The sequence below is a fragment of the Anguilla anguilla genome, chromosome 19, assembly GCF_013347855.1.
Source record: "Anguilla anguilla isolate fAngAng1 chromosome 19, fAngAng1.pri, whole genome shotgun sequence".
NCBI lineage: Eukaryota > Metazoa > Chordata > Actinopteri > Anguilliformes > Anguillidae > Anguilla > Anguilla anguilla.
Genome location: NC_049219.1, coordinates 13,323,305 through 13,343,806, shown reverse-complemented (window position 1 = coordinate 13,343,806; position 20,502 = coordinate 13,323,305). Strand labels below are relative to the sequence as shown.

The 20,502-nt window shown below is 39.8% G+C and overlaps 1 protein-coding gene across 2 annotated transcripts in view; it reads right to left on the bottom strand.

The window, feature by feature from the left end:
* Positions 1-13,237: 13,237 nt before the first annotated feature.
* The window catches only part of LOC118219164 (thyrotropin-releasing hormone-degrading ectoenzyme-like), a 97,175-nt gene continuing 89,910 nt past the window's right edge, over positions 13,238-20,502 (bottom strand). For both annotated transcript variants that reach the window (XM_035402128.1, XM_035402129.1), the window contains exons 16-19: positions 19,174-19,341; positions 15,927-16,067; positions 15,494-15,575; positions 13,238-14,852 (exon numbers count right to left, since the gene is read on the bottom strand). In XM_035402128.1, coding sequence (XP_035258019.1) covers positions 14,709-14,852; positions 15,494-15,575; positions 15,927-16,067; positions 19,174-19,341 — 535 coding nt within the window. In that variant the 3' untranslated portion in view covers positions 13,238-14,708. The remainder of the gene's footprint in view (positions 14,853-15,493; positions 15,576-15,926; positions 16,068-19,173; positions 19,342-20,502) is intronic.

Below are 20,502 nucleotides of genomic sequence, written 5' to 3'. Positions count from 1 at the left end.
AAATGAACGATTCATTTGGTTATGGTTATACGCTTTGTTGTACGTCGCTCTGGATAAGAGCGTCTGCCAAATGCCTGTAATGTAATGTAATGTAATGGTGTAGCCCAAACCTGGCATAGTTTGAGCCTAGCATAGGATAGGCCTGGTGTAGGCCAAGCCTCGTTGAGACTAAGCCTGGCGTAGGCTAGGCCTGGTCTACTTTAAGCCTGACCGGGTTGTTACCATGCACAGTCCTAGCCACACATCTGTCCAATGTCCTGCAATTTAAATAAAAATAAATAAACGTATGAATGAAGCAGAAAATATGTTGCTGAATAAGTTCCATTTTTAAAAAGCATTTCTAATGCATAAACATGAATTATATATGATGAAATGAGTCTTTTGGTCAAGTCATTTGAGCATTTGAATTATGCATGTCCTTGGCTACATCTGTTCATTGTGCTGAAATTGAAAAATGAGATTCGAGTTTGAATATTTCTGTGTTTGTGTGCTTGCTGTACCATAAAATTACAGCAATGGCACCATTTTACACATGAATAAAATATACTTTTTCACGCAGTCAACAGTTACTGGTAATTTGACAAGTCAGCGAACAGAAGAGGTGAGAACTGATTATTTTGCCCAAAACAAGTACAGCAGATTGATAAATATATCTGTTGCTAATTAGGTTTTTATGGGCAGTTCAAACTTTTGTCTGGTGGGGCTCATATATCAAGTCATCGTAGATTTGTTTGTTGACATGTTTACCAGAAATGGCTGTACAACATTTCATCCGATTTTTCAAGCTTGTGTAAAGCTTCGATGCATTGGATGGATCTATCTCAGCGTGTGCTGATGAAGCCCCAGTATAGTCACAAAGAATTATTTGATCTTCAAAGGTTTTAACTTCTTGATTAACATATATACTAAAATAAGAATTTCAGCTTGGGATTTTTTTTTAGGGGAGTTGGGGGGGATGTTTAGTGTTCAAATACATAATTTGAACACTGGCTGACATTTTAAAATGGCAGTACTTTCAGAAAATGAATCTCGTCTCAGGTATGCAAATTGGCGCTGTCATTTAGCACAGTTTGTAAAATCAGAGTGCACTGACATTCAAGTCAATTTGAGGGCATTTCAGATAATTCCTTTGTCCGTCCTTTTTGTTATTCCTTAAAGTCACAGTTGCAAAATGTCAAAAAGAAAATGGGTAACACACACACACACACACTCTCTCCGAGGTCTTGATTGAGCTTTTAGATCTGGGAAATGCTAATGTTTTACAGCAGATTTCTGAGAGTACCAGGAGTCCAGTTAAATGAAGTAACCCCCTGGTGGATGTCAGACGCCCCTCCCCTTCCCAGCCCCTAGACATTACTGTTGAAAGTTACGATTCAGGGGCTTTTATCTTTTATAGTCACTATAACAATCTGATCCAACAATCCAAATCTTGTCAAAAGGCTTAGTTGCTTCATGTTCCCATCCTCATGATATCATAGTTGAGCCCACACTCAGAAATATGCCTCAGGCCTCAAATCTAATGTGGCAAGGAGGGCTGTATGGTTCTGCAAACTTGGATCAATGAAGGGGTCCAATGTGCACACTTGTGAAAGGTATAGGGGTCTAGGATATACACTGGTGAAAGGTATAGGGGTCAAGCATGCACACTTTTGGAGGGGTGTAGACATCCATGATATACACTTGAGGGGTGTAGGGGTCAAAATATCGAACCTCATACCCTTAAGCTTCACGGAGACATCATGCAGGAGAGATGTAACAGGGCTGGCATAGCTGTAACTTGTGTATGTAAAGTGTCACCGTTTTCGTATTGCTCAGAACATTCTGGATGGTGTCACGGTTGCATTTTAAGCATGCCTGTCATCTGCCCTGTACAAAATACAAAAAAATGTACAATGTGAAGATGCATACAACGCCGTGTCAATAACATGGAGTCACGGATGTACGCACTGTGTTTTCATTCAACGACGTGGTCACTTTCTGCCTCCGTGGTGCATGCGTTACGGTTTTATTTTAATGCGAGGTAAACACAAACAATTACAGTGAACTTCAGAAGTACCACGAGCCGTCGGTTTTCAGAGTAAAGGCCGGACCAATTAAAATGGACCCCGCTCTATGGGTGCCGTATATGATGCGCCGTGATCTCTTAGAAGCTTCAATTAATTGCGTCCTGCGGGGCCTCTTCAGCTCGGCAAATTATTAGAATGGTTCGTCAATATAATCTATGTGTGATTACGCTTATTAAAAACATTTTGTACACAGGCCTTAATTAGCAAGGGGAAGCAAACACTAGGTTGTTTCCTAACAAGCTCCTTTTATAGTCCACCCATCGTTTGCGTATCGCGCTCATTAGCACCGAGTTCCTGGCTGAATCGGTTCGATCTGAGAATTGATGTTTCGCACAGGTTAGGGGGGGAAAAAAACAACTGGGCAACTTGCGTTCGTTGAGTCGGACATAACCGCGACAACCTGACGCATCTTTCCCCGGCGTTTCGTTCTTCGTCTGTCTCTCTCACCTCTTAACAGATTGGGCCGGGGGTGTGCACTAAGTCAGGAGCTAGCAGGCCCAGAGTGGCGGGGTTATTTAGTGAGCCCGGTGAGAGAGTGATGTATGTGTGCGGTCACGCCTTCGCATGGGGGAACGATCGATATCACCCCCCCCCCCAAACCAGATATCGCCGGGGCCCGGTAGCAATCGCGTGGAAGATTAATGAGCACGCTCGCGCTCACGCGCCGAATGTCCTGATTGTGTCCCCTGTACCGGCGCGCTGTCCGTCCTGCATCCATCACACCAAAGGCAAAGTGGGGACCCTAATGACTCAACACCAGGGTCAAACGGCGTGTGTTGCGAGTGGCAGAACAGCCACGGACGTGGGCCACTCTGACATGTGACTCGAGAGGGGAATGATGAGCTGAGCTCAGCTGGGTCAGTAAATCTACCATAAAAGCCTTCTGTTAAAAGCTGCAGTGGGAAAATATTTTATGTTTATTTGTGCTGGCCATATGACTTGTTGTATGTATATATATATATAGCTTATCATGTATTTATGTCAATGTATGATAAGCTTCAGTGGGAGTTTTTGCCTGTTGGCCTGACAGGAAAATTGGTTGTATTCTGACGAGGGCTTATAATACTTAATCAATAATTCGCTTTTGAAAAACATTTTAAATCTTATGTTTATGGGGCTGTTGGACCTGCAAACTGTTTAGCTTTGTAATGTATTATTCTTGACTCCTTTGTATCTTTCTCTTTTTTTACATTTTTACATTTCTCTGTGTTCAATGTGTTTTATTTTTTGCTTGCATATATTGTTCAGATTAAACTCAAAATTGATTTGTTCTTTTATTAAAATTAATATCACCAGTACAAAAAATGACAGCATTGGGGATAATGGTGATAAAAGTACAATGTGGATGATAATCAAAACACTGTTGCAATATTGACGATTGCTGCCAATAATGGTGGTGGTAATAGTATTTCAAAAAATGTAAATAATAAAAAAAATTACATCAAGGAAAGGAAAGTCAATAAATAAGAATAGTCCATTAGCCATGGCAGTAAATAGCAGTGAAGAATCTAATCCCTCCTCCTCAAACCCTCTCCACCCACCCCGGCCACAAGCTGCCCCTCAGCCCGTCATTCCCTTTGTGGTCAAAAGGGGAGGGGAAAAAAATTGCACTCACGCGCACACAGACACACACAGACACAAACGTAGATATGGTACACACAGATAAACACACACACATACAACCATCTCTTGTAAACACATTTACACTCAGAAAACACTGCAATAAAATATTTACCGTTCTGTGTACTGAAATGCATGCATGTATGTATTGACAGAGAGAGAGAGATGCATATACATAAATGAAAGGCAATATGGACCCAACTATATTATTTGTTTCTGAACAACCACGTGCCAGTTACCCACTATTTCTTAGCTGGCACCATTTATGGAAGGTATGTAAGAGAAATGATTTTTCAGAAAGACCTGAATAAATGAGATGTGGGTGGACAATAATTAACTTTCCTAGGAAGTTATAGACATGTTGAATTAGAAATTCAGGTCTTTGTCTCATCAGTGAGTTCAATTCTATCTTAACCTCAGGTAGATTAGAAGCTGTTTGCTCTGGGAAGTTGAAAATGTTCAATGTGTGCAGTTAAAAAAAAAAAAAAAATTGTATTATTAAAATTTGGGGACAAATGCTGTTGAAATGTTTAATATGAAGTCCTTCATTGAATCCCATAATATCAGGGCTGGATACAGTTTGTGGAATAATAAACTTTCATTAAGTTAATTCTGGAATTGTTCAAAGGAGGATGAATATTGTAGTTATATTAAACTGTCATCCTGTAGGCAATTTTTTATACTTCAGTAAATTGTAATAGTACATTTTCTCATTTTATGAACTGCTTTATTGCATGCCTTAGTGCAAAATGCATATTCCAATAATCAGGAAGGGTTCATACTGGCCTTTTTATTTCAGAAATTTGAAGAAGCCTATGTAACATTTATCTAATTCTGAAATCACTGTTGCTATGACTGCCTGGGAATGGGAAAAGTTGGAATGTGCTCGCAGTACCGTGGGCGGGGGAGAGTACCGGCACTGAATTTGGGCTGCCAAATTGGATGCTCATCAAAGATGCCATTAACACCACCATTGCCAAGGCGTAACGGAATGAAGCACTTCTGATGATGCAAACGATGACATCTGGCACGCCGACGTGGCTTCTCATTGGTCCAGAGAGAATGGGCTGTAACCCAGCTGTATCCCAACCATGATTCGCGGCAGGTTTTCCCAGGAAGACCGGGTGTGGCTTGGCTGGGCTTCAGCTGTTTTCTACCCGAAGCCTATCCAGAGTACCAGAGTAGCATGGCTACTGCCGGAAAGGTCAACCTTACAACCGAAGAGTCCTGAGCTTAAATAAATGGGCTCTGACCTTCATACGGGCACTGCAGTGCTCGTGAGGTTCCCCAAGATGCCAGTAGAGTCGGCTGCTGGCTCGTGTCCACTGAGGTGTGTGTTCTCGCTGCTTTTTATGTGCAAACCCAGCTTGGGAGGGGGGGGGGGGGTCACTCTCACTGTGGGCACATCCATCTCAGCATGTGCTTTGACAGTGCTAATTAGCTAGTGAAGGAGCAAAATGGATGTCTGATCATTTTATTACACAGGCCAGTGAACTGCACTGCATACAAAATGCTGTGGATTATATATATATATATATATATATATATATATATATTTTTTTTTTTTTCTTGATTTGGCTCTCTACTTCATAATAATGTAATTCATAATAATTTGTAAAAATAAAAGAAAAAAAAATCATATGTGGTTAAAATAGAGGTTCTCTGCTTTTATTAAAGGGTATTTTGGTTTCGTCATGTGGAAGTGACAGCAGGTTTTATACACACCCCCCCCCCCCCCCAAATGAGCAATTTAAGCAGAATGTCACGCAGTGTGTCAAATGTATGAACTTAGAGTGTCAGCTCTTTGCAGTTATCTGATGCCTTGTGGCTGTTTTCTGTCATTCCCTAACATATGTCACTTCAAAACTCTCACCCTGCCTGATTGGCTTTTTTCTTTTTTGGTCCTACTTGAAGATGCACAACGTAATGATGATGGTCAAACTGTCAAATACATTTTTATTTTTTATTTTATGTCCTTCACAAAATCTCAGCTACTGGGAGGATGCGATCAATGACAGTTTGTAACCTTGGTGATTGACTACGATCGACCGCAGGAGAGAAATGCAAAGAAGGCAAATAGAATTTTTATGTGCGTTGGTAAAGAGCTCTTGGACTTCAACATCATTTTGATTGGAATCCAAAAAAAACTTCCAAATCAGGGGCATTTCTAGACGTGGGTTACCTCCCGTAGTGTGTCCTGCACCCTGTTCATAATGCAAAATAACTTGTATCTAATTTATAGAAGGCTGCAAAAAACAAATATGGACAAATATTGGCTCCATGTACAATTTACAATTCGCAAAATCTGATTCAGGATCAGTTTGGCCAGCCATAATTTGGGGAGGAGGAGAAGAGAGAGGGATCTTACATTTTGAACTGGCCTACAGGCCCAAAAGTTATATAATATAATCTGAAACTCTACCATCTGAAACGTCTCTGCCTCGGCTTGATTGCGGGTGGCGCGATGGTACTGTCGCCGTCTTTGGAACCGAAGCTTCAGTGTTCAAATCTCGCGTCTACTTTAGATATTCTTGTGTTGTTGGGTTCTCATCTTCTGTTACCCGATGCAGCACCCTTGGTTCTGTTGCCTGACTGGTGGCGTAGCGGTACTGTCGATGTCTTTGAATGCGAAGCTCATGAGTTCGATCCCCCATGTTCCATTTGGTTTTTCTTGGGCCTCTTTGGTCTCACTGGTTCTTCTACCCTCTGCAGCTCTGGAGCCAGAGGTCGGCAGTGGCTCAGCGGGTAAGTGTGCCGGTCTCAGAAATTCTGAAATTGTGGGTTCAAGCCAATGTAGTTTTTCTTCTTTATAATGCATTAAAATTGATTGATGGAACTCTGGTGGATGAAGAAGAGCGGTCTCACTTTTTTGGTGTTGAATTAGGAAAATTTGAAGCGGTGAGTAAAGGATGGGGAAGTAACGAGAGTTTAACCATTCCGGCTTTGCTTGCGCGCGAGCCTGCCTGTGTTCAGAAACAGACCGTTATTCGCATCTCAGGTTCTCGGTTTGGATACTCGTAGTACTTCTAAACAAACATTATACCTCGTGAACATTTAAATACTGCAAAAATGTTCAGTGATAAAGTATTTCATATTAGTTGTGTCAATCTAAGTACGATTATACAAACACCAGTTTTTGGTTACAAAAAATAACTTGATGATTGATCTCTATCAGTAACAAGGAACAAACAAGACATATTGGTAATTTTACGCTTTATTCATTGAACAAACAGTCAGGAGCCTCAGTAGCATGTGGAAGAACCATACACAGCCACAACAGCCTGGCACCACCCCCTCATGCTGGTCACCAGCCTGGTCACGCATTGCTGTGCGATGGCATTCCGTTCCTCAACCAGGGTTAATCGCAGGTCAGCCAACGTGGTTGCGTTGGTCACTCTAGCATGTACAGCACACCCGAGCTGATCCCACAAGTGTTCAATTGGGTTGAGGTCACTAAAGGAAAGCCAAACAGTCAACCGGAAGATACGGTGGTGCAGGTCAACGGTTCGCTCGCCATGCCGCCCATTCAATGTGTTCCTCTTTTGTCACTTCTGCCGTGTAAGTAGGTAGAAAAATACTGTTCAAATGCAAAGGGCTCTGTGGCGCAACAGGTTGGGCTGCCGCTTCAGAAGTATGGAGGTCGCTGCTTTGAATCCAGCAGCGGCCCAACTTTCAGTTTGCGCAGCTTTGGTCCGTTGTGAAGTATAAATGCGCAAAAAAAAGGAAGACAAACGCAAGAGGGTCTGTGGCGCAACAGGTTGGTCTGCCGCTTCAGAAGTATGGAGGTCGCTGCTTTGAATCCAGCAGCTGCCCAACTTTCAGTTTACGCAGCTTTGGTCCATTGTGAAGTATAAATGCGCAAAAAAAAGAAAGACAAATGCAAGAGGCTCTGTGGCGCAGGTTGATGGTCCTTGACTGACAACATTGAGGTTGGGGGTTCAATCCCAACACTCTCTTTCAATTTGCGCAGGTTTGGTCCGTTGTGATTTAGATAAATGCGCAAAAAAAAGGGAGATGAGTGCGAAGGAGTCTGTGGCGCAGGTGGTTGGACCGATCCTCAGGAGGTAGAGGTTGATGGTTCGATTCCCCGAGTGCCGCACCTGAGCAACGTTGGAGGTCCCCAAGGGTGGGGGAGAGGAGGACCCCAAGGGTGGGGGAGAGGCGTGAGTGAGATGTGTGAGTGAAGGGGGGGGCATGGCGGTGTGGGCCCCCCCCCGAAAAATCAGAGAGTGCAAAGAGGGGGTTATGTGTCGGAGACAGAAGAAATTTTGCGGTTTGGGAAGAATGAAAGTAGAATAGTATAATGACTAATTATTATTTGACTTTTCGAAATATACCTACTTATTTCTAATTATACCTACTTACTTCTACTTACTTCTACTTACTTCTACTTACTTCTAATTATACCTACTTACTTACTTCTACTTACTTCTAAATATACCTACTTACTTACTTCTAAATATACCTACTTACTTACTTCTAAATATACCTACTTCTACTTACTTCTAATTATACCTACTTACTTCTACTTACTTCTAATTATACCTACTTACTTCTACTTACTTCTACTTACTTCTAATTATACCTACTTACTTACTTCTACTTCTACTTACTTCTAATTATACCTACTTACTTCTACTTAGACCTACTTACTTCTACTTACTTCTACTTCTAATTATACCTACTTACTTACTTCTACTTACTTCTACTTACTTCTAATTATACCTACTTACTTACTTCTACTTACTTCTACTTACTTCTAATTATACCTTCTTACTTACTTCTACTTACTTCTAAATATACCTACTTATTTCTAATTATACCTACTTACTTACTTCTACTTCTAAATATACCTACTTACTTCTACTTAGACCCACTTACTTCTACTTACTTCTAAATATACCTACTTACTTACTTCTACTTACTTCTAAATATACCTACTTACTTCTACTTAGACCCACTTACTTCTACTTACTTCTAAATATACCTACTTACTTACTTCTAAATATACCTACTTACTTACTTCTACTTACTTCTAATTATACCTACTTACTTCTACTTACTTCTAATTATACCTACTTACTTACTTCTACTTACTTCTACTTACTTCTAATTATACCTTCTTACTTACTTCTACTTACTTCTACTTACTTCTAATTATACCTACTTACTTCTACTTACTTCTAATTATACCTACTTACTTACTTCTACTTACTTCTACTTACTTCTAATTATACCTTCTTACTTACTTCTACTTACTTCTACTTACTTCTAATTATACCTACTTACTTACTTCTACTTACTTCTAAATATACCTACTTACTTACTTCTAAATATACCTACTTCTACTTACTTCTAATTATACCTACTTACTTCTACTTACTTCTAATTATACCTACTTACTTCTACTTACTTCTACTTACTTCTAATTATACCTACTTACTTACTTCTACTTCTACTTACTTCTAATTATACCTACTTACTTCTACTTAGACCTACTTACTTCTACTTACTTCTACTTCTAATTATACCTACTTACTTACTTCTACTTACTTCTACTTACTTCTAATTATACCTACTTACTTACTTCTACTTACTTCTACTTACTTCTAATTATACCTTCTTACTTACTTCTACTTACTTCTAAATATACCTACTTATTTCTAATTATACCTACTTACTTACTTCTACTTCTAAATATACCTACTTACTTCTACTTAGACCCACTTACTTCTACTTACTTCTAAATATACCTACTTACTTACTTCTACTTACTTCTAAATATACCTACTTACTTCTACTTAGACCCACTTACTTCTACTTACTTCTAAATATACCTACTTACTTACTTCTAAATATACCTACTTACTTACTTCTACTTACTTCTAATTATACCTACTTACTTCTACTTACTTCTAATTATACCTACTTACTTACTTCTACTTACTTCTACTTACTTCTAATTATACCTTCTTACTTACTTCTACTTACTTCTACTTACTTCTAATTATACCTACTTACTTACTTCTACTTCTACTTACTTCTAATTATACCTACTTACTTCTACTTAGACCTACTTACTTCTACTTACTTCTACTTACTTCTAATTATACCTACTTACTTACTTCTACTTACTTCTACTTACTTCTAATTATACCTACTTACTTACTTCTACTTACTTCTACTTACTTCTAATTATACCTTCTTACTTACTTCTACTTACTTCTAATTATACCTACTTACTTACTTCTACTTACTTCTAAATATACCTACTTATTTCTAATTATACCTACTTACTTACTTCTACTTCTAAATATACCTACTTACTTCTACTTAGACCCACTTACTTCTACTTACTTCTAAATATACCTACTTACTTACTTCTACTTACTTCTAAATATACCTACTTACTTACTTCTACTTACTTCTAATTATACCTACTTACTTCTACTTACTTCTAATTATACCTACTTACTTACTTCTACTTACTTCTACTTTCTTCTAATTATACCTACTTACTTACTTCTACTTACTTCTACTTACTTCTAATTATACCTTCTTACTTACTTCTACTTACTTCTAAATATACCTACTTACTTCTAATTATACCTACTTACTTACTTCTACTTACTTCTAAATATACCTACTTATTTCTAATTATACCTACTTACTTACTTCTACTTCTAAATATACCTACTTACTTCTACTTACTTCTAAATATACCTACTTACTTCTAATTATACCTACTTACTTACTTCTACTTACTTCTAAATATACCTACTTACTTCTAAATATACCTACTTACTTACTTCTACTTCTAAATATACCTACTTACTTCTACTTAGACCCACTTACTTCTACTTACTTCTAAATATACCTACTTACTTACTTCTACTTACTTCTAAATATACCTACTTACTTACTTCTACTTACTTCTAATTATACCTACTTACTTCTACTTACTTCTAATTATACCTACTTACTTACTTCTACTTACTTCTACTTACTTCTAATTATACCTTCTTACTTACTTCTACTTACTTCTACTTACTTCTAATTATACCTACTTACTTTCTACTTCTACTTACTTCTAATTATACCTACTTACTTCTACTTAGACCTACTTACTTCTACTTACTTCTACTTACTTCTAATTATACCTACTTACTTACTTCTACTTACTTCTAATTATACCTACTTACTTACTTCTACTTACTTCTACTTACTTCTAATTATACCTTCTTACTTACTTCTACTTACTTCTAAATATACCTACTTACTTCTAATTATACCTACTTACTTACTTCTACTTACTTCTAAATATACCTACTTATTTCTAATTATACCTACTTACTTACTTCTACTTCTAAATATACCTACTTACTTCTACTTACTTCTAAATATACCTACTTACTTCTAATTATACCTACTTACTTACTTCTACTTACTTCTAAATATACCTACTTACTTCTAAATATACCTACTTACTTACTTCTACTTACTTCTAAATATACCTACTTACTTACTTCTACTTACTTCTACTTACTTCTAATTATACCTACTTACTTACTTCTACTTACTTCTACTTCTAATTATACTTACTTACTTACTTCTACTTACTTCTAAATATACCTACTTACTTCTACTTACTTCTAAATATACCTACTTATTTCTAATTATACCTACTTACTTACTTCTACTTCTAAATATACCTACTTACTTCTACTTACTTCTAAATATACCTACTTACTTCTAATTATACCTACTTACTTACTTCTACTTACTTCTAAATATACCTACTTACTTCTAAATATACCTACTTACTTACTTCTACTTACTTCTAAATATACCTACTTACTTACTTCTACTTACTTCTACTTACTTCTAATTATACCTACTTACTTACTTCTACTTACTTCTACTTCTAATTATACTTACTTACTTACTTCTACTTACTTCTAAATATACCTACTTACTTCTACTTACTTCTAAATATACCTACTTATTTCTAATTATACCTACTTACTTACTTCTACTTCTAAATATACCTACTTACTTCTACTTAGACCCACTTACTTCTACTTACTTCTAAATATACCTACTTACTTACTTCTACTTACTTCTAATTATACCTACTTACTTACTTCTACTTACTTCTAAATATACCTACTTACTTACTTCTACTTACTTCTAATTATACCTACTTACTTACTTCTACTTACTTATAATTATACCTACTTACTTCTACTTAGACCCACTTACTTCTACTTACTTCTAAATATACCTACTTACTTACTTCTACTTACTTCTAAATATACCTACTTACTTCTAATTATACCTACTTACTTACTTCTACTTACTTCTAAATATACCTACTTACTTCTACTTAGACCCACTTACTTCTACTTACTTCTAAATATACCTACTTACTTACTTCTACTTACTTCTAAATATACCTACTTACTTCTACTTACTTCTACTTAGACCCACTTACTTCTACTTCTACTTTACTTCTACTTTACTTACACTTACTTCCTTCTTTACTTCTTTACTTCTACTTCCTTCTTTACTTACTTACACTTCTACTTATTTACTTCCTTCTTTACTTCTAAAGGCTCCTGGTGTCCCCCGGGTTCCCTGATTCTGCACATCAAGGTTCCCTGTTAGAACATCGGAGTATGGACAATGTGGCCCTGGACGTGGCACACGGAAAAACTCTGTATAACATGGTGGTGAAAGTGGTGAATGAAAAGAAGCTGATTTCTCTCACAGACACAGGACAGACAAGGCCATGAGGACACAAAGTTTTTAAGAGTGTATGGGGCTATAGGGGAGCAGTATGCTCAGTGGAGGAAGGAGAGCTTCTGTTTGCTGAGGGCATTGGGTGACTGAGTAGGGGCGGTTTTTATTTTTTATTTTTTTCTTTGGTTTTGTTCACTTAAGTGAATTTTTGGTCAGTGATGTGTAAAAATTGGGTTTTGAAATCGCCATTGCACTGAAAAATAAAGGATTGTTAAAATTCAATTCAATTATACCTACTTATTTACTTCTACTTACTTTTACTTCTAATTATACCTCCTTCTACTTACTCTTCTAATTATACCTACTTCTACTTATACTTCTACTTCTAATTAGACCTACTTACTTCTACTTACACTTCTAATTATACCTACTTACTTCTACTTACTTTTAGTTCTACTTCCAATTATACCTACTTCTACTTATACCTACTTACTTCTACTTACACCTACTTAATTATACAACTTCTAATTATACCTACTTAATTTTAATACTTCTAATTATACCTACTTACTTATTTACTTACGGCCCATTGCGTGGTTGGCCCAGGCTTCTCCTTCCTTTTGGTCTTCATGGCCAGACCTCCCTGCTCTTAGTGCTTTATCATTTGAGAGTATTTTTTTGTGTTTTGTTAAATTCATTTGCTTGTTTATTCTACCTCGGTGTGGTGTCCTATTAATAATTCTCTGCCTCATGGTAGAGTAGTGATTTCTGTGCAAATAATGAGCAGGACAAACACACGCATCAACAAGTTAAAGAGTGATGTATTACTGTACAAATTAATTTATTATCCCATTTAAAATCCCAGACATTCTGCTTAAAATACAGAACATATTGTCTCATTTACAAATAAAAATAAACTGTTGCCAACACTTTCAAATAATGGAATGGAAAGTATTTTTTTTCCCCCGTGAATGTATCAGAGGTTAGCCCACGGTATAAACCAAACACTTCATACTAAGAATATGAACAAAATCTATTTATTCAGAAGCATATCAAGGGGTTTAAGCTGGTCACATGTAAAGCGTACTTTGTCTGACAGGACTGGCCAATTTTATGTGGAATTCTCAGTCGGTATGGGTAACATTTTACATAAGGAAGCTGCAACATTGTTCGCTCAGAAAATTCCTGGGCGATAAGAGTTTTGTTACATTGTCACAATGTATGCAACATCAAACCAAACAAGGGACGTTCCGAACATTTCAGCATTCACTGTACAGCAACCTTATTCGCTTTGAGATGCTCGTAAACCACAGCTCATCCACACAGAGAGACCGCTGCACACCTAGTTTAAACCACAGACTCAAACATCTACATCCAGGGATGGGCCACGGAAACAACGGTGGGTTAAATCAGCATCGCTTATAACAATAACATCAGTCGGATGCTGTAAGAACACTGAAATAGATCACTCTCTCAAGCTCCCCCAGTCCCTCTGTTGAGTTTAGTGCTCACATACATTACAGTAATACATTACGGTACTTTGCGCGATCCAGTCAGGTTACTGCAGTGGCCAGGTGACAAGAACACGTCACGCACACACGACACCAAAACACCGGCTCGGCTCAAACAGGCAGACCTCCTCCCTCTTCCACAACGCAGTATGGCTTACAGGAAGGAGAAACTGTTTTAAGCACGCTCCCCCCCCCCCTCGCCGGACGCAGCCTTCCTCTGCGTCCTTTCGGGTTCCCGAACAAATCGCTGATTGTCGTGTCATTGTCATTTTTGTGCTTGTAACAGTTGCATAATACCACCTAAGGTAGGCCTTCGGCCTGCATGCTGGCCAACTGGTGAAGGAGTGAACAACCATGCACGTCAAAAAAGAAGAAAAAAAAAAAAAAGCATCAACTAAAGATGAACAAGATCATGCAATACTTCAAATAGCAGTGTTCAGTTTGCAAATTCCCAAGCAGGACAGAAGACAGCTACCAAGGCAGGCAGTGTTTGAGTCCTTCATCTCTTCCAGTCTCGCTGATTTCCTTTCCCCTCTTCAAACCACAGATAAAACGTCTTCAATTTGCAAGGGAAAAAAATCAGAAACACGTGTACGTATACACTTCCAGTACCACAGCTTGTGATTCAAACAAACATTTTTTCCTCCTCGAATCCTTTCGACATCCCCCTGTTGACTGGCAGGTAAATGTTTAGGTGCCTTTTTGTATCCTGGGGGATGGGGGGTGGATGGGTTGGGTTGGGGGGGGGGGGGGGGGGGCTGCTGCTGACCTAGCTGTTGGGGGATTTGCGCAGCCACTGGAAGAACTGTTGCTGAAAGAGGCGGTGCCACCGCACGTTGGCTTCCACAATCTCCACAGCACGGGCGAACGCTGCCGCCGCCATCCCGCCGCTACTCTGGACAAAGTCCTTCAGCTGGAAGGAGGGAGGGAGGGAGAGAGAGAGAGATTTTAGCATTTTTTCCACCCTCGGCTCAAAGATAACTGAATACAGCTACTGGCCTTACCTCCACATTGTTGCTGCTATATAATTTGGTTTATAATGGCACAAATGCCAAGGATATACATTCTTAACTCATTTTATTTGGAAAAGATCTGATTGTAATTGTTTTTATTATTTCAAGCACGTATACAACTAGAAGCCACCTAAAATGGAGACAGTTTGTGGGTTTTACCATTTTGAACTTCAAAAGGCCGCACACACCTCTGAAGCCAATTAGTGACCAAAATAGTACAGCGCAGAATGAATAAATGAGAAATATGAATACAAATATTTCCTTGGGGTACTGAGTTATGCATGAACGTAACAATAAAAAACAAAACATGGACAGTTAGGGGAAAACATAACTTAAGTTCTGGCTACTCCTCAGTGTCAATCATAGAGCCCTCTTACTCCTCATAACCCACAGTTTCACAATCCGTGTACACAGTCACATGACTGAAACGACATCCAACAGTCCTAATGGGTTTCTTCACAATGCTGCGTTCCTGAGTGCAACAGGCTGAACAGCATTTTCTTTATGCGACAAAACAGAGAAGTGTTTTCAAATGCCTTACCTCATTCAGTTCCGACTCCGTATTTAAAAACTCTGTCACACCATTGATTAATTTGGAATTCATAAATAAGGCCTCTCCGTATCTGTAAATGACACATGAAAAAAATTGTTTATTTTCATAGAACTATGATATTAGATTTTTGTATGCCAGTAAGAAACCTTTGTACAAATATATATAGGATATTGACTGGTCATGTGTACATTTAAACAACATCTTTACACAATACGCAAAAAGACACACATCAAATTTCCATACGCAAACATCGATTAATCTTGTACTTCATTTCCAATTTGACAACTGATCGTCACATGATCATTTTTACACACATAACTCAATACCTACATCATATCTGCAGTCCTGCAAACAAGTTCTCCCAGGGCCGTCTGAATCAAGAGGACAAACGGGTCATAATAAAATCACTCGAAAGCCATACCTGGAATTTAGAATGTCCCACTTCTCCCTGAAGTACCTCCAGGCCAGGTGTCGGCCGTGGGGGTTCCGGCCCACGTGGATGATGACATCGATCACCTCCTGGTCTGGAACCAGGTCCGAGCTGAGGGACAGGTTCAGAAGCCTGAGATCGAGAGGAGGAAGGAGGCAATGCCGAGTGAGTCTCATCGGTTTCATACGAAGAAAGTGCTTATTGCTGGACTGGGCCACTTATTACAATCAGCTTATTCACCAGTTTATTTGCTGAGAACTGTACTGGCGGAAAAAAATGATCTGGCAAGGGCTCGGAAATGTAGCAACAGGTGTGATTAAGTGTTAGGGCAGAAAATGAACCATCAGCTGAAAAATAAACCTCCAAGACTACTATTAATCTAAATTGTCAAGTCACTGCTGTGGCCTACAAGTTTCCAATTTGCAATTACACACTGGGTTAATTTTCTTTTTCTCTGACAAAGGAGAGTTAGAGTTCTCTGTGCCATTTGCTATCTGTATACTTCCTTTTATAAAAACTTGTTTTCGTCCTGCGGGGTCACTTGCCTAAATGCATTAGTTTCCCTTATCGAAAGCGACCTCCATAACTCACACTTGACATTTTAACTATACACATAGCTGAATATTGACTGCAGCAATTCAGGCCAAACACATTGCTCAAGGGTATCACTGCTGTTTCCCTCAGCTGGGATGTGAACCCAAAACCTTGTAAAACGCTCAGTAGTTCAGAAAGACAAGCACCCCTGAGCAACAGCGACAGTGGCGTTACTGTCCCTATGAGTTCATGTCCCAGCATCCATTTCTGCTGCTGATAACAGTGGAAGACAACGGCATCCAGGCTTCTACCCATGGTCACCCGTCAACTGTTAACAGGAATACCACCAAAAATTATTTATGGAGATTGTACTGTACCTCCTAGCTTGAACACTTCTGTACCCCATCCGTTGTGGGAGTGAAAAGAAAAAGCCACCTGACACAGGATAACGTTCCTGACCGCAATAACATATGCCGGTAGGGTGGTGGTGGTGGTGGTGGTGGTGGGGGGGGGGGGGGGGGGGGGGGGGTGAGGTGGTAGAGGAAGATCAGGGATGTTAACCGCACACCACAGGGCTGCTCTGTGGAGCAGGAGACGAGCACCAGCTGAGGTCGACTGAACTCATGACCTTGCGTCGGAGGTGGGCGACGCATGGCAGGTTTGGGGGGGGGGGGGGGGGGGGGGTTGTGTGTGAGTGCGTATGTGTGTGCGTGTGTGTGTGTGTGAGAGTGTGTCTGTGTGTCTGTGTGTGTGCGTGCGTGCGTGCGTGCGTGCGTGCGTGCGTGTCTGTATGTTTCTGGGCCTCACACGGCTTCTCTTACACCCTGAAAAGGCACATTAGCATCCGGTATCTTTTACACACGGACAACAATGCTCCCCCACCCCACTCCATACCAACCCCCCACCCATCCCAAGTTTCATTTTCCTGTGTTTCTGCAGAGAGAGAGAAATTCAAGCACAACTGAAATCAATGCTCTGCGGAACATATCCACATGCAGTACCGACAGTACATTCTGTTAACAGTATGCGTTGGGTTGTAAGGGGCGGGGTCAATGAGGCTCTTTAGAGGATGTGTTTCTGCTTAACACTACTCTGGATAACATGATGTTGGAATACAGGACTGGTATATAAAAAATATTTAAATGCTTCTCAGCGAAGGCATCAAGAATGTCAAGACATCTCTAATATTGTTACAGTGCTACAGTGCAGTACTAAACACGATCAGTTTGATTTTCATAACTTTGAACCTGATTCTCACTTTGCAGCAGCATCTCACTTGCGTCTGTAAGCCTGTTCCAGCCCCTTTGAAGTATTGAGTGCTTGTCCTTCCGCAGCTCCTGGGGAGCACAGACTCACTTGCTCAGAGAAAACGGATACAAACTCTCTGGGTGCAGTGTGGGTGTGCGTAGCCTTTGACAGGTTGCCGTGGACACGGAGAACACAAGTTCAATAGGTGGAACTGGATCATTCAGGGAGAAGACTGTGCTGTTCATCCATTTTAGCTTAGCCACTTATTCAGCTAGCTAGAGATTGTTTTTGTAATGTCCCCACAAAGTTCTATCCTGATGGGCGAATTTAAAGTTCTCCAGCCTTTTGTGTTTTACCTAATATAGTTTCTTTAATAATTGTTTTCATTCCTTCAGTTAAGGCTAGTTTAGCTCGCTAACAAACCAATAGTACTAATTTTAAAGTACACTTAACCCATAAGCCTAGAAACTGCCTGATCATTTTTTTATGCATTTTTAAGTTATCACACCCAGACATATCTCTCAGCTGTTATATTATATATAAGGGAAATGCACATTAAGGTGACCCCTCAATGCCCATCACTTAGTCTGGCCACTGGTCCTGCATGCAATGAAGGAAGTAGATGAACCACACAAGATGCAGAGATTCACGACACAAGAGACAGATATTTAAACGCCTCGTAAGTCAGATCACCGTGTGTCAGTAGCAAGTAGCGCAACAGCATGGGATTTAAAACTCAAAACAAAGTTGTCGGGAGGAAAAGCACCAACTGTACCTCGCTGCGCGTCAACCACCCATGTCAGCCAATCGGCTCCTGGGAAATGGTTTAATATGAAGATGGAGAACAGCATCAGAAGTAGCCCTCAGGCTCCCTCACGATTTTTAAAAAAAGCACCTGTACTCCAGGTAAGACAAAGCAACAAGCCCCTTGACAATGCGCTGATTTATGTAGCGATACTCTGCTAAGCTAAACGGTCACACCCTCACAACACACGCACACCTCGTGTTACAGTGAATCACGGCCCACTTCCCTTCTCTCTGCATACACTGAGCAGCTGCCTCAATGAGGAAGCCTGCCTCAGAAGACTGCCCTCTGCCAAATTCGTTGGGGTGTCACAGTGCATGTTTGGCACGCGCTGCTACCGTCCCTGTCACCGGCGTTGACATGGTTCCACTCTGCAATTTCTTGTCACCTCTTATGTCTTTGATTTGCCAGCGACACCCACAATACCGCACTGATCATGTGGCCTTGAACATCCCACGCTGAAATTGTGCATCTTTGTACGCTCCTTATTACGTGCATGCAAATGAATCGGCTGATTAACTATTCAAACGTGTGCGTTTGTGCAGATATTGTTTTGAGGTTTTTTTAGTTTTTTTCTTGGCGCAGTTTTGTTTGTTGACATGCGTGCGTGTGCGTGCGTGCGTGCGTGTGTGTGTGTGTGTGTGCTCTCACCGGTTCAGCAGGAAGGCGTTGTCGCTGCAGGTCAGTGCCTCCAGGAGCACCTTCTTCTCGGAGATGGCGGAGGTGGAGTGGAACTTCATCCAGATGAACTCCCACACGTCCTCGTCCATCAGGGACACGCCCGTGCAGTAAACAATGTCCCTCACGTTGGGCGGGATCCTGCCAGGCACATTATCAAAAGCCATTCGCTTCAACTCAACAAAACAAAACAAAAAACAGGTGGCAGAAAGTATTAACATGTTAGGTGGAACTTGGTGTTAGTTGGAACAACAAATAAAAAATGGAATAAACAAATGAATGCCAAAAATTTTAAGGAGCACACCTGCATTTACACTGTAAAAACCAGCATCCAGGAAACATTTACAAAACAAGCCAAGTGCATCTCTTTAATGAAGGTCAGTGTCATAATCACATTGTTGAAGGCATTATTTTTCCTAGCTACAAAGTGGGGGAGCAAAAAGTGAGTGGGGGAGGTGTCCCAACCATGCTGCAGGACGTGAGCGCCGTTCAGAACTCCCCAGATACCCGCGTACAGTTCACAAGGCTTCGGGAAGCACATCAGCCTACGCTCATTTCCTGCCAACCCAAGACACACTTCCTGCTGCCAAAGTCAATACTGACCAGGGTCCAGTTTCAGGGATCGCGAATACATTTGCTCTGGTAATGTCACATTGAGCACAAGAGCGTAATGCTGGGCTTATAAAAATAATTAAAATGGTCAGTGTGCACTTTATTTTCAAAAAAAGTGAAAAAAATGTATAAAAATAAAAGACTTTTAAAAAAAAAAAAAAACCCTTTTCCATTTCACAGATTACTGGCAGAACACAATGTGTGTTCACACAAAGATTATGAGCCCGGAACAAGGGTCCTCTAGTGGAATTACTCCCAGCAAAACGTAGATATTGCATAAATGATAATTCACAATGGCATTGTTATGCTAAAGGCAAATAAAATTACCCAGATTTAATTAAATCTCCACGTTGTTACTTATGTTTATTGTAGCAGTAATCTAACCAAATATTGCCCTATTCATTTTCTTAAGCAATAAAATGCACCTTTTTTTTTTTTTTTTTTACAATTCAGCCATTGCTCTGCAAAATCCAGTGTTCCGATTTGACAGTGTAATACAAATCCTATCAAGTGTTTCACCAAAATCCCACAGACATCACATGGGCAACGACTTCGCAATGAACCGAGCGCCTGGAGCGAAACAAACAGGAGGCCGGCTGTGCACACACACTGCAGATAAAGTTTAAAAGACGGAACGTTGTGTTCTGCGACCGAGGACAAGCAGCCGAAGACACAGAGATAACTGGTTTC